The sequence below is a fragment of the Sinocyclocheilus rhinocerous genome, unplaced genomic scaffold (genome assembly GCF_001515625.1).
Source record: "Sinocyclocheilus rhinocerous isolate Xijiao unplaced genomic scaffold, SAMN03320098_v1.1 scaffold1024, whole genome shotgun sequence".
In the NCBI taxonomy this organism is placed as follows: domain Eukaryota; kingdom Metazoa; phylum Chordata; class Actinopteri; order Cypriniformes; family Cyprinidae; genus Sinocyclocheilus; species Sinocyclocheilus rhinocerous.
The window spans coordinates 681,857-696,548 of NW_015655417.1; the positions used below are offsets into that span (position 1 = coordinate 681,857).

Consider the following 14,692-nt stretch of genomic DNA (forward strand, 5'->3'; position numbering starts at 1 on the left):
TTGTTAAAAACTAACCAAAATTAAAAAATATTTTGCTTATAATTTCTGCACAGGAGAGACTTGGTGTTGTTTCCAAACAAAAGGAAATATATCGGTATCAGCCAAAATGAGTTGAAAAATATCGGCATATCGTATATCAGCAAAAATCCAATATCGTGCATCCCTAATCATTTTCCAGGAAAAGTGTTTATGAGTTTACAGCTGCCAAACTAAGGCTATACAATTTCCAGCTACAAATTACAAACATTAATCCAATGTTAAGACATTTAATGAAAAATTCTATTTAGGGACAGGTCAGGATGGTCAACTAATCCTACTATTATTGAGATCAACTACCGTATTGACCCGAATATAAGACGATGTTTTTTTCTTGGAAATACATCTGAAAAAACGCGGTCGTCTTATATTCAGGGTCTAGACTTTGACATGTCAATAATACACCCACAACAATAGGTGGCGCCAAATTGAAAAAACGCGTCTTATATTCAGGGTCTAGACTTTGACATGTCAATAATACACCCACAACAATAGGTGGCGCCAAATACGCATAAAACGAGTGCGCCATGAAATACGTAATGTAATGCATGTTGTAAAGATCGCGAACAAAACAAAAGAAGAAGAAAACCTTACAGCTGCATGAGTCGTGACTGTTACGTTAGCCTGATGGGACCAAACTCCCTTTGTGATTTTAAAACGTAAGACAGTACCCAGATTTGAAGACTACAGTAAGATTGAACTTCTACTGTTAATAAGATTTTGGTAGGCTACTATTAGATGGATAGCCTAAATGTCCTAATTCAGATGGGCTGCCCGTTGTTGGTTTTTTAATGGTATATCAAAAAGTGTATATTTTTTAAATGTGATTGTTGGTACATTTTACTAGTTTTTACCATACTTTCAAAAATTAAAATAGGAAAAATATGCAATATGAAAATAATTGAAGACAAAATGTGTTTTACTGAGAAAAAACAAGATTTGGTTTTTAAAAAGCCTTTTTCCAAAAAAGGTACATCTGGAAAAAGGGGGGTCGTCTTATAATCAGGGTCGTCTTATATTCGGGCCAATACGGTAATTGTTCTAGACTTTTTTTTTTTGTTCAGATATTTTTAGTGACATGCACTATTAATAAACATTTTCAAAGCATCTCAAGACCCTGACAATTTATCTTTTTTTTGTGTTCTGTCAAGCTGTTTTTAAATGCAAGAACTAATGTCTAATGTAAACACCTAATAAAAATGCATAGTATCAAGGTCAGATGACACCAAAACCAATCTCAATATACAGCGCTTCCTTAAGATTGATAAGTCGACTAGTTATTTAGAAAACCCATTAGTTGGTCCATTTTGAAAAAAGGGATTAGGAAAGTATGATATAATTTTTTTTAAAACATCCCTATTTTTAAAGGCCTATTCACACCAAGGACAATAACTATAAAGACAACAATAAAGATATAGTTCTAAAAAAATTTCTCAGTATTAAAGAATAGCAGAGTCCACACCACAGTTATAACGATAAAGGCACAGAGAAATTATATCATTGGAATCACTTTCAGAACAATTTTTTCCAGCTGATGAATGATAAAAACATTAACCCAATCAGAATCAATCCTGCTATAACGAGCTCAATAATTTAAAGCGGCGGGCGAGTGTGAGCTTAGAATAAACTGACAACATCGTTCGCTGGTGTGGATGCTGCTAGTATTGTTATCGTTCTTGGTGTGAACGGGCCTTAAGAAATACCAATATGTTGCTTAAAAATTAATGCATCACATTGACAGACATTATATATTATTTTATATAATTTATTGGAGCCATGGATATTATTTCATTATAATTTATAATACACAACGATATATTTAAGGAAAACTATTACATGATCGAGAACAAGCCATTAATAAAACAAACAATAAAATGCTGACGTGAATGCCATTCCTCCTTTACACTACGTTATTGTGATGAAGTGATGTCAGCAACATTGGCTGTTGGGCAGCATGGCACAAAAAACTGCAATAAATGTACCATGACAGTGTGTGTGCAGCTGGAACAATTAGGGTAATTCTACCTCTACTAACGGGTTAGGCACACACACACACACACACACACACACACACACAGTGCTGTAGGATAATAATCACAACACTTCAACACTCTCAGGTGACTCACAAGACACCCTATTTATGTTGTGAAACATTATATGAGCAATTATGTCAACAAGATGAAGAAATTCCTCTGTAGCTGTAATAGGTTTGGCCAGAATGTAAATCCTGGCCTGTGGTTTCCTGGTAAGAGAAACATAGATGCAAATAATTCTGCTTATTCATCAAGGTGTGGGGGAAAAAAGAAGTGCTGACGCACTTGATCTCAGGTGCCAGTATCTGCTCTAAACAGCCCGATCACTAGACACACATAAACACGGCAGCATCAAGGCCTGTCAGCATCAGACTACACTGACATCCAGATTTTAGTTTCAGAAATCTAAATTGGATCATGAACGCACAGAAACCTGTGTGAAACCAGTCATGGCCTAATGGTTAGAGAGTTGGACTTGTAACCCAAAGGTCATAGGATTGAGTCTTGGTACCGGCAGGGACTGTCGGTGGGGGGAGTGAATGACCAGTGCTCTCGTCCACCCTTAATACCACGACTGAGGTGAGACCCTTGAGCAAGGCACCGAACCCCCAACTGCTCCCTGGGCATTACAGCAAAAATGGCTGCCCACTGCTCCAGGTGTGTGTGTATGTTTGTGTGTTCACTACTCACTGCAGTGTGTGTGCACTTGGATGGGCTAAATGCAGAGCACAAATTCAGAGTATGGGACACCATACTTGGCCACATGTCACGTCACTTTCAGGGTTCCCTTTAATATTTATATTCGATAACATATTCTCAAATGTAACCTCGCTTCCCACCATTATTAAATGCATAATTATTACTGTTATGTTTTATTACCTTAAATTATATGTATGTCTGCATTATGTCTGTACTTTCCGCACTAGAAGCTCCTGTCACCAAGACGAATTCATTGTGTGTGTAAACACAATTGGCAATAAAGCGCTTTCTAATTCTTCTGCAAAACATAAAAGAAGATATTTTAAAGAATGTTGACAATTTTGGTACCCACTGACTGGACATTTCTCAAAATATCTTCTCTTATGTTCCACAGAAGAAAGTCAAACATGTTTGGAATAAAATAAGGGTGAGCAAAAGATGACAGGATTTAAAATTTTGGGTGAACTATCCCTTTAAATATTTGTTTACATCCTCAGTTAAGTACACACTTCACAGCTGATAGGAGCTGTCATTATCTTGTCAACAGGCCTTTATTAAAAACACTTATCTCAAGTACTAAATGATTCTTCAATAACTTAATCATTCTTGAAGGACATCCACTTCCCTCTGAAAGTGAAAAAATACCCTTAAATAACACCAACCGTCATAATAATAACCGACGGTAAAGGGGTGGAAATACACTGGTCAGTAGCTAGCAAGCGCAAAAATAAGATTTCAGTGTGTCAGGACAAGCACTTCCACCCTTTTCTTAGGCAGAGAGCTGATAAAGTACAATAGGGTACATGATAAATACCACGGGGGTGTTGAGAAATGTTGACAGATTAGTGAAATCTGTTTGTCAGTGTGGACGCTCCTGCACCGCCCAGATTAGTTCCACTTCCAGTCGGCTGCTAGTTAGACACTGGCTGTGTGTCAAAACCAAGTGTGAGGTGCACTCTCAGACGATTTTGGGCATCTCGATTGCTTGTGAACTCAAATATGATGCAGAAAAATCTAAGTAGACAGCTAACTAGGTTTTGAGACTGAGCCACTAACAACATTTCACTAATAACACAAAGACAAGTCAAAACAGCCCCACCTTCATCCCCCAAGCCCCTTCACACCCGCTACTTCACATAACAGCTCTGCGAAATTACAGGTTGAGACTTGTTAGCTCGCAGACAGAGTTAATACGTGGGCTTAACTAGCTGGCTAACGCTAGCTTAGCACTGTCGCGTAACTGACAGACCGCCGTTAATCGCTGAAGCTCTAACCTCTTACCTCTTTTAATGGCCTCGTCATACGAAAGGAAGCCTATCCGTGACTCCTTGGCGCCCATGGTGCCCTCATTTCATGGCAATGGCAGAAATGTGCAGAGAGTGACCGGTGCCTGTTGTCTTGTTTTCCGTTGTTTTTTGTTTTTGTTTTTTTTTCTCGGTATGGTGTTCCTATCAAGTCAAGCGGTAGAGTTTTGCGTTATCAGCGAGTGACGCGTCTAAACGCCGACGCCTCCATACTTGATCACGTGAGTTTTGTCCAATCAGAACACAGGGGGCGTATGAGCGTCAGAAACGCAGCACCGACGCATTTGCGCTCAGAGCTTGGCTGTCGTGCCGTCGACTTTAATTTCCATGGTTGCTATTAGATTTTTTGATATTAGCGAGGTTGTGAGGAGGTAGTTTACTCATTTTGCACCGTGTTGCATCAGGGCAACAACGCCATTTCTTTACTTTTCAAACACATAGTGTATATAATATGGGGATAAAATGGTTAATAATAAACTTTCATAAACCAAAAACAGCTTTTCCTGATGGACACTAATAGCTTTTTTCTGGCATGGTGCACTGTGTGGAGGCAGAACATGTTTTATTAATTTTTGAATTATTTTTTTTATGACTGAATTATTTTTGCTTATTAATTTTATCACCCACGAAAAATATGATTCAAATGAGCTGTTAAGTAGTTTTAAAATTTTTGAGTCATGTAAATTATCATGTTTTAAAAATTGCTTAAATGTATCTTACTTTTTTGCAGTAAAATCAATAAAACAATTTCGTAACATTATTGTAGTATAATTTACTATTCATTTACTATTCATTTTTACTATAGCCTACTATTATAGTATTTATTAATGTTGAATATATTTCTATATTTTCCGCTTTTTTATTATAATTTTATGTGCTTTTGTCAGTTTTTAGTTTATTTATGTTTTTTAATTTATAATTATTTCAGTTTTAGTCATTTTAGTACTTCAGCTAATTTCATTTAAGTTAGTTTCCAATGCAACATTTCTAATATAATATATATACATTCTTATTTATTTCACCTTTATTTTAATTATTAAAAAAGTATAGGTATCAATAACAATCAATAACAACACTGGTTTTGTCTCTTATTTTTAAGGAATGTATGATCTACACAAAATCAGTTCTGAGTAGTACTTCATGCAAATGTACCCTTCCGTACACGTACGTATTTGGCGCCAACCTTTTATTAATCTTAATTCAGCCTCACCGATTAATACAATCTTTCAGACTCTTATTTTTTAGCGCCCTCCTATGGCATCTAGTGTCTATTCCAACACGAATGACGCTTATAAAACTTGTCATAAAGCCGGAAGAGAGTCCTGTTTATATGCTCTGCCATAAATGTCACTCATGGAGAAGAGATGGACTCTTTTACAGTGATATAAATGTTTATGATCATAATGACATTTTGATTAGGTGATATTGCGCATACGAAGGCATTTAAATAAGATAGCCTACGTGTTGTTTCCGACACAGAAGACGGTTACTATAGACAGAGCAGCAGAGAAGAGCACCTGTGATATGGGATTTCATGTCTTTTTCTATGTACCCAATGTAATCGGTGAGTGAGAGTAATTATTACGTGACATCTGTGTATTTGTTGCAGCAGCAGAATTCGTTTTAAAGAATCAAAAATATTGGATCACCCCAACTACATTTATGACATAGCCTATATTTAATCAGTAAATGTACTCTAATTATGGTATTATTTGTAATGCAAAATGTTTCTTTTTATAGGTTATATCCGGATTCTTCTTGTTCTCATTGCCTGGATTCTGTATAGTGACCCAGGAAGTTTTGTACCCTTGTATGTGTTATCAATTATATTGGATGGTAGGTAAATACATGAAAGCTAGGGAAATTGTAAATACATACTCTTAATGGTTCTTTATTAGCATATTTTTCCATGAAGAACCTTTAACATCCATGGAAACTTTCCATTGCACAAAAGGTTTTATTATTACTCAAATGTTCTTGCTTTGACAAATATATGTCACTGCAGGACACAACCTTGGCAAACAAAACTTTTTACTTGTTCACTAATTAAAGTGTATTTCAAGAATTTTCATATTTACATTTATTGATTTAGTATTTTATCTTCGTGCCAGGGGTGGATGGCTGGGCGGCACGTCGCCTGCAGCAGACCTCCAGGTTCGGAGCGTGGCTGGATGTGGTCATCGACAACCTAGGACGTGGCATGCTCTGGAACATGCTTTATGATGTAAGTTCAATCAGTAGAGGTTTGTATTTGTTTGTCCCAAACATGTTTGTATTAGTTTGAATGACTTTGATCTCTGTGCTTGTGAAGTGGGGCTGGCTGGTGTCTTCAGTGGAGTGGTGTGTATTTGTGTGCAACCATAATGCCAGAGGTGCCCAATGGAAGAACTCTTTCACGGAGAGCCCGGGTTGGGTGCGGGCAGTGATGGCAAAAGGTATGACAAGTAATTTTGTTTCTTTTTAAACCGTAAAATGTTTAAAAGCACAGAAGTATGGCTTTTCACATTGCACTTAACATTCTAAACCCCACTTTTAACCCCTTTAAAAGGGGGGTTAGCACCGCTTTTTACCCGGGGTAATGAAACCCTGCATAACCCGCATTACGGTGCCAAACTTGTACAGTGGGAAACACTGTTTATAAACAGTAAAAAAAAACAGTAGAAATGGTGACTGAAAAAGCATTGGTGAAAAAGAGACTTTTTGATTTTTACTTTTATAGGCCAAAAAGTTCACTCAGGAAAAATTTGATATGTGAAAAGTAAAGCAATATTACCCAGGATTCCATTTACCTGGGGTTTAGAATGACCCAGAGTTAACCCTTTTAATTGTGAAAATCCCTGATGAATGCTGTTATTCTTCATGCAGGCTTTAAGACTCCTTTGGGCATTCTGACAATAGCAGGGCTCCATGTTTTACCCGTGTGGCTGTATGGCTACCAGCATGAGGTGCTGTCGCAGACTCTCTATGCCTCAAACTGGCTACAGATTCTGGGGATTCTGGTGCTGGCAGCAGGACGCTTGCTGGGCTTTGCAGTTGAGGTGAGGAGCATGTTTACCCAGCATTACTACTGTCATAATAAAGGCATTTATCTGTAAATACTACTGTTTGTGTCATTTTGCAGATGTGGTGCATTATAACCCATTTGAGATTCTTAGTGGATGAAGAGGAAGAAAAGAAGTACTAGGGATCTCTAAAGGGTCATTTAGGATGTTGTAAGGGTTTAAGATTGAAATTTGTATTTTATGACACTTCTGGTCTAATAAGCATCTAAAAAAAACCATTGTTTTTTTGTTTGTTGAATGTAACTTATGGAAAAGATAAACCAGTTTACCAGGGAGTAATGTTATTCTCTTGAAAACCTTATAGATGTATGTAGCTTATATACAGGTGCATCTCAATAAATTAGAATGTCGTGGAAAAGTTCATTTATTTCAGTAATTCAACTCAAATTTTGAAACTCGTGTATTAAATAAATTCGATGCACAGACTGAAGTAGTTTAAGTCTTTGGTTCTTTTAATTGTGATGATTTTGGCTCACATTTAACAAAAACCCACCAATTCACAACAAATTAGAATACTTCATAAGACCAATAAAAAAAACATTTTTAGTGAATTGTTGGCCTTCTGGAAAGTATGTTCATTTACTGTACATGTACTCAATAACTTGGTAGGGTCTCCTTCTGCTTTAATTACTGCCTCAATTCGGCATGGCATGATGCTGATTTTATTTTCCAGCAGGATTTGGCACCTGCCCACACTGCCAAAAGCACCAAAAGTTGGTTAAATGACCATGGTGTTGGTGTGCTTGACTGGCCAGCAAACTCACCAGACCTGAACCCCATAGAGAATCTATGGTATTGTCAAGAGGAAAATGAGAAACAAGAGACCAAAAAATGCAGATGAGCTGAAGGTCACTGTCAAAGAAACCTGGGCTTCCACCTCAGCAGAGCCAGAAACTGATCACCTCCATGCCACGCCGTATTGATGCAGTAATTAAAGCAAAAGGAGCCCCTACCATGTATTGAGTACATGTACAGTAAATGAACATACTTTCCAGAAGGCCAACAATTCACTAAAAATGTTTTTTTTATTGGTCTTATGAAGTATTCTAATTTGTTGAGAGTGAATTGGTGGGTTTTTGTTAAATGTGAGCCAAAATCATCACAATTAAAAGAACCAAAGACTTAAACTACTTCAGTCTGTGTGTATTGAATTTATTTAATACACGAGTTTCACAATTTGAGTTGAATTACTGAAATGAACTTTTCCACGACATTCTAATTTATTGAGATGCACCTGTATATATATATATAAGCTTACATTGTTTTTGAGATTTTCTTGATGCAAAAATTGCACTTCATGTATTTATTTTGTATTTATTGTTTGGGACTATTGTTTCTACAGTTCAAACAGTAACATATGGCACTATGAGTCTGATTCTCAGGAAATGCATGAACTGATAAAATGTGCCTTGAATGCAATGTATTCATCTGGCAAATACATAAATGTAAAAATAATCAATGGCTGTGCAAATAAAAGGTTTGCCATTTTAAATTATTAACGAGCATTTATTTGAAATATAATTCTTTTGTAAGATTATAAATGTCTTTACTCTCACTTTTGATCAATTTAATGCATCCTTGCTGAATAAAAGTATTACAAAAAAAAAATCGAACAGTAGTGTATAATTGATTAGATTAATAATAGTTCTCATAAAAACTTTAAGTAGCCATGTTCAAGGACAGATACAGTAAATCTCTTCCAGACGTACACGTGCTGAGTACAGTCTTTTATTCTCAATTGTTTGTTCAGCCACCAATCCACCCAAAAGAGTGGTTTTTGCAGGATCCCGTCGCATTCATTCAAGTCATGGACTCTAAACATATCACAACGACTTCAGGAACAGGTGGAGAATAATCATGTAAAGGCAAAAAATAAAGCAACTTTAATACTTCAGAAGCAATATTGCTCATTGTAGTCTATTAGACAGCTCTATATTGTTTTTTTGTGTTAGAAGTAGTTACAGATTTTCACAATGCTGGATACAAATGAGTTTAATAATGGTTTGGTGGTTACAGATGTACAATGTACAGCAGACTCTACTGAGGGTGAGTTACATAAAGCCAATGACTGAAGAGTATCCAAGCAGAGGCTCACTGTGGCACAGGTTACTGACATTTCCAGGGTAACAGTCAGTATCGATGTTAAATAACACAATTGTCCTCTTCTTTGTCATTGGATTGGATCAAAAACTCTTCTAAAGTGTCTCCAATGAATATAGACAAGAAAAGAAAATCATAAGAGATCACGTCCACTTGTAGGTTGTTACTTCAAGGATCACCATCATCCATCTGAAACAGCACTTTGGCTAAATCACAATCTACACGTGGCAGCATGTCTGAGGACTTCATAAAGATAATTAGCATCTAAAAGGCCCCACTGTATCAGTTATCAACCCTTCATTACATTCTCCAACTCTCTGAGGGCAGATTTTGAAGAAAAGTTGTAATGACAGGATTGCTTTTATTGTCAGAGGATGCAGTTTATTAATTTCTGTGATCAGTTTAACAATTCAGAGTCGCAAAGTTCATTCTTTGTTCTCTTATTTCATGGGATATTTATTAACTGCTCAGTATAAGATTGTTTTTTCTGTCACTATGGAGCTCACTGGGACAATAACCACTTGTAGCAATGCATCTACATCTATATACATTTACTTAAACATGCAAACAAAGAGAACGTTTGATCCAGAAGCACCTTTGATTTTTGGGGAACTGTGGCCAATTCAGATCGAGAAGCAGTTTGGATTTGATCAACAGTGATCAACCATCTTTCTAATCAGGAAATACCACTTGAGGTTGACAAATAAGCCCTTGAATCGACATTCAGAAGCAAGCAAGCAATCAGAGCTACGTTATAAATTCATTCAGCATCCACCAAGCTTGTTTCCCATGTACATTATTTTTTTACATTTGATGTTCATATTCCTAAACTCATCATCTGATACGAGAACTCCACTAATTCAGTCCATTACAGCACATAGTCAATGGAAATGCACTAACAAAGCGTGCAAGATCACAGTTTATTTGTTACAATATTCCTTCTCTCTAACCAAGACTAATTCCTGTCCTTCACTTGCTGCCTCAAATAAAGTATTAAAGGAATAGTCCACCCGAAAATGAATATTCTATCATCATTTACTCACACTCACGTTTTTCCAAAACTTGTATGACTTTCGTTCTTCTGTGAAACATAAAAGAAAATACTTTGAAGAAGATATTTTCAGTTCCCATTGACTTCCATTGTATTTTTTGTCCATACAATGAATGTCAATGGAAATCGAAACTGTTTGGTTACCAACATTCTTCAAAATATCTTCCTTTATGTCCCACAGAAGAAAGAAAAGCATACAGGTTTGGAATGACATGAGGGTGAGAAAATTACAACAGAATTTTCATTTTGAGGTGGACTATCCTTTTAAGACCACCTGGTTCTTCACAATCAGACTTCAAACGTAACAATAAAGGGATTTAAGGAGTGAAAATGGGCTAAATAAAGTCCCTCACATGCCCTAGATGATCTCTTGCTCGGTTTACGGGACTAAAGGTGTTTGAAAAACTGCAAGTGGAGGTTTCGTTCTAAGAGCTACTCAAAAAAAGCTGACAAAGCAGATCCCCGCCAGCTGAGAGTCCTTTAAGACTAAGGCTGGGACTTCAGCTCGATCTGGGGTCCCGGTGCTGCCTGATGGGGGCTAAAATGTGGCGAGACACTAAAAGCACATTCTACATGACTAGCCTGCAGCAAGGCTTTGTTTCAGCAAAAAACAATGAGTTCTTTATGAAAGTGTGACAAAAGGATGCCAATTTAATCTGAACGGTCCTCATTCAACTTGTGAAATGTTCTGGAAATGTTGTCAACCTGGTTGCGATTCTGTGTGGCTTTTGGATATATCCGAGAGAGGAGCGGCAGTGAAATGAGTCAGACGGATTGGTTTTGGAGTGGTACAGGTGCGCTCAGCAAATATTGCACTGCTACTACACAATCGTGCGTGGATTCACACCCCTGTGCACTATACCGTAGGTTCCCCAGCAGGGAAGCCTCTTCATGACAGGTGATGCGCTCAGCCCTTTTTTCTGTGTGTCCAGTCAGTTGGCAGTGGGCCAGGGGTGTTAATCTACGCCACCCGGGGCCGAGCTCTGAAAGGAAAACAACAACGACCTGGGAAACTTGGTCCTGTAACTATCACCGCTTCAGCTTATATCGTGTGTGTGTGTGTGCGCATGAATAAGGCTCCGCTATGACAGAAAGCCGGCTTTGTGAACTCATCCTCCAACTCTGTTTAGTTCATATTATGGCAATTAGCTGTGGTCGCACACGTATTATTATAATGAACAGAAGTCATTTTGGCTCATCCGTTTGCAACGTTACACCTACAAGTTGTAGCATACCTTGCATATAAATTATTGGCAGTTTAAAATAAGCTATGTCAGTACTAAGGGAATACAAAACCAGAAAAGAACTTAAAACAAGGTATCTAGAGCAATCGTAAACCCACTGGTCCGTAAATTCCACACGCGACATGAATTATTAATAAAAAAAGAAGCAAAAATAAACAATGGTCCATAATGTAACATGGCTGGTCTCATTTTCCAGAGAGCACACAGGTAATCCTCAAATGCAAAGCTTTGCATTACATGAAGTCAAGCTCTAATCCTGGTGTTAATGGGGACACGGACGTCTATGGATGTTCCTTCACTCGCTTTATGAATGATGGGCCTTTTCTCGTCGAATCTCGTTCTGTGGGAGCTGCGTTGAGCAGTTTCCTCCACATTTAGACAATGCAGTGATAAACAAAGTATTCCTGTAGTGTGGAGCAACTCTCCTTCAAATACAAAATAAAATCAAAAAAAGAATAGAGGGCGTGGAAGTTTTCCGTCTTTGTCGGACTGTTCTGCTTTGTTTTATTCAACTCCTCTTGAAGTCAGAGAAATGGTCGGGTTCTTCAAAGGAGAGTGAACAAATTCAATGAACGGTTGCTTATCCATCATGAGTCATAACATGGTAGCACAGATGCTATTGTTTTTCTCCCATTTTAAGGAAGCGGGCTTGGGGAGTTGCTGGTACAAGTGAATTGACAGTCCTTGAGCTCAAGCTCAAGATAATAAATCACACTCCCCGCCTGTCCCGACTACTTAAATGAATAAATGGATGTGAGGGTGCAAAATGGGGGTGGGAGTGCACATCTATGTTTCTGGTGGGCTTCCTGGCTGTTAGCCCAAGCAGGGGCGTCCAGCTCCGTGGCTCTGGGAAAGCAGGAAAGACTGCACCACCTGCTCTGTGGCCTGGGGACTCGTGTTGACGTCCTCCAGCGCATCGGCTACTGCAAACTGCCTGTCCCTTAAACGGTTCCAGTTGGACAGAATATTGTGGTACTCAAAGACCTTCTCGTAGTTTCCAACTGAGTTGTACAGTTTTATCAGGCCTCTGTAGTCATATTCCAATCCACTGTAGCCCTCCCCGAACAGTTTCTTGCCTGAAGGAAACAACAGACATATGGTTTATGTTTAGGTATTTAGCTCAAAAGTTTGGAGTCAGTAAAAATGTATTACCGTTTACACAAATATATTAACTGTTTTCACTATTGATATTAATTAGAAATGTTTCCTGAGCACCAAATCAGCATATTGGAATGATTTCTGAAGGATCATGTGACACTGAAGACTGGAGTAATGATGCTGAAAATTCAGCTTTGCCATCACAGGAAAAAAAATTACATTTTAAAATATATTAACATAGAAAACAGTTATTTTAAGATTGTAGTAAGATATCTCAATATTACTGTTTTTACTATATCTCTGAACAAATAAATGCTGCCTTTTTAAGCATAAAATAATTTTAACAGTGCTATAAATTACCCACAATTAGGGATGCAAGATTTTGAAATTGTGGCCGATACAGATAAATAATTATTTTCATGTTTCATTACTGATAAATTCACTACTATCTAAACAGACTAAAAATAAAACACTAAAAACAAAAATTATTCATTTTAAATGTTACAAGTGAATTTAGGCATTACAGCATAATGTACAAAATATAAAAATGGATATTGATGTTTTTTTTTTCAGATTTGCTTTTAACAATAAACAGCATTTAAATAAAAAATGAATTAAAATCAAGAATTAAAAATGTAAAAAATAAACTGTTAATCTTTTCAAAAAAACTATTTAAGCATTTGATGACAGCAAAGGTAAATGAAATGTAAAAACAATGTAAATGAGCATTACAATTTAATATCCAATTTTGTCCAACATGTATATCCAATATTAAATTATAATAATTTTTAATAATAAATAAAAATAAAATTAATAATTTAAAAAAAGACGGAAAAAAAGGTCAATAACTAATGGTACTGCATTCAACATCCAAAACATCCAAAATGCATTAGCAACAAAAGTAACCCTCACCAATAGCGATGGAACGCAAGTACAGGCGCTCTGCATCATCATACTGATTCATGTCATAGTTGTAGAGCGAGGCCAAGTGTCCCACTGACAGAGCCACCTCATAGTCCTCCTGTCCTAACAGCTGCTCCTTGATCTGAATGGCCTTGATGTGCATCTCCTCTGCCTCCTGCGTTACAAATCACACAATGGAAAAGTCAGTCAGCCCAACAGCAACCTCAAAAGCACTCTATGTTGAGTTTAGCTTACACAAGAAAAACCAAAAACACACAGCTTGCACAATGATCCACTTGTGATGATTTACTTATCTTATAACACCTGTACATTCTCACAGGTTTAAATAAGAATTAATAAGGACCTTAAATTTGCGCATGGATTGGTAGAGGCGGCCCAGGTTCCCATAGTGTTTTGCCGTCTGAACGTTGAACTCTCCGAAAGCTTTTTTGGCCAACTGCAGGGAAGAGAGGTGCAGATCATGGGCCTCCTGCAGGAGGCGTTCCTCGGTTTCTTTGTTATGGCAATCAATGGCAATCTCCTCCAGGATTAGGGCTTGTGATGGAAGATCGGATATACAAATTAGCTTGACGTAACATGATTTAAAAAAAAAAAACGAAATCTAAACAAACTGAATGATGAGTGAAAAGATAATCCTACTTTGAACTGTCAAGGGCCATCTTAAAGTTGCAGGGTATATACAGGAACCATGGAGTTAAATTTAATACCTTTTAAAGGGGTAAATTTAATACCTTTTTTAAAGATCATTATTTTGTGTATTTGGTGTAACAGAATATGTTGACATGCTTTAATGTTCAAAAAACACATTATTTTTCAAATACTGTACATTATTGTAGGTCCTCTATGCCACGCCTCTCTCAAATGCTTCGTTTTCTACAAAGTCCCTCCTTCCGACAAGCGCAGCCTGCTCTGATTGGCCAGCTGACCCAATGCATTGTGATTGGCCAAACACCACAAGCACGCGTCGGAAATGCAACGCCCCTTACCATAATCGCGAGCGTCAGCTCTCAAAGTAAATATCAAGATATTAATAATGTCGTTAGTTTTACCATCAGTTCAAGCCCGAAAGAGGAACAGAGTCGAGTGACAGACACAGTGATGAAGCTGGTATGTGCTCTCTCGCGCTCTCTCTCTCTCTCGC

General features: G+C 37.4%; 3 protein-coding genes across 3 annotated transcripts in view; 1 reads left to right on the top strand and 2 right to left on the bottom strand.

The window, feature by feature from the left end:
• Window positions 1-4,287, bottom strand: part of LOC107718299 (ubiquitin carboxyl-terminal hydrolase 32-like) — a 62,268-nt gene extending 57,981 nt beyond the window's left edge. Inside the window, exon 1 of the mRNA XM_016525321.1 lies at window positions 4,050-4,287. Within this exon, the coding sequence (XP_016380807.1) occupies window positions 4,050-4,107 (58 nt within the window). The 5' untranslated portion in view covers window positions 4,108-4,287. The remainder of the gene's footprint in view (window positions 1-4,049) is intronic.
• A 1,102-nt stretch (window positions 4,288-5,389) lies between these two features.
• On the top strand, window positions 5,390-7,392 carry LOC107718303 (uncharacterized). The gene is made up of 6 exons (XM_016525325.1): window positions 5,390-5,636; window positions 5,813-5,908; window positions 6,184-6,296; window positions 6,384-6,507; window positions 6,938-7,110; window positions 7,194-7,392. The coding sequence occupies exons 1-6, from the start codon at window positions 5,597-5,599 to the stop codon at window positions 7,254-7,256; spliced, it is 609 nt and encodes a 202-aa protein (XP_016380811.1). The 5' UTR covers window positions 5,390-5,596; the 3' UTR covers window positions 7,257-7,392.
• A 4,155-nt stretch (window positions 7,393-11,547) lies between these two features.
• appbp2 (amyloid beta precursor protein (cytoplasmic tail) binding protein 2) overlaps window positions 11,548-14,692 on the bottom strand; it is a 10,707-nt gene continuing 7,562 nt past the window's right edge. The window contains exons 11-13 of the mRNA XM_016525302.1: window positions 13,895-14,085; window positions 13,540-13,705; window positions 11,548-12,605 (exon numbers count right to left, since the gene is read on the bottom strand). Coding sequence (XP_016380788.1) covers window positions 12,343-12,605; window positions 13,540-13,705; window positions 13,895-14,085 — 620 coding nt within the window. The 3' untranslated portion in view covers window positions 11,548-12,342. The remainder of the gene's footprint in view (window positions 12,606-13,539; window positions 13,706-13,894; window positions 14,086-14,692) is intronic.

Bases quoted from the DNA above. Each gene is read 5' to 3' on its own strand.
- LOC107718303 (XM_016525325.1), top strand. From the start codon at position 5,597: ATGGGATTTCATGTCTTTTTCTATGTACCCAATGTAATCG. The intron at 6,508-6,937 runs GTATGACAAGTA...TTCTTCATGCAG, and splicing joins GCGGGCAGTGATGGCAAAAG to GCTTTAAGACTCCTTTGGGC. The intron at 7,111-7,193 runs GTGAGGAGCATG...GTCATTTTGCAG, and splicing joins TGCTGGGCTTTGCAGTTGAG to ATGTGGTGCATTATAACCCA.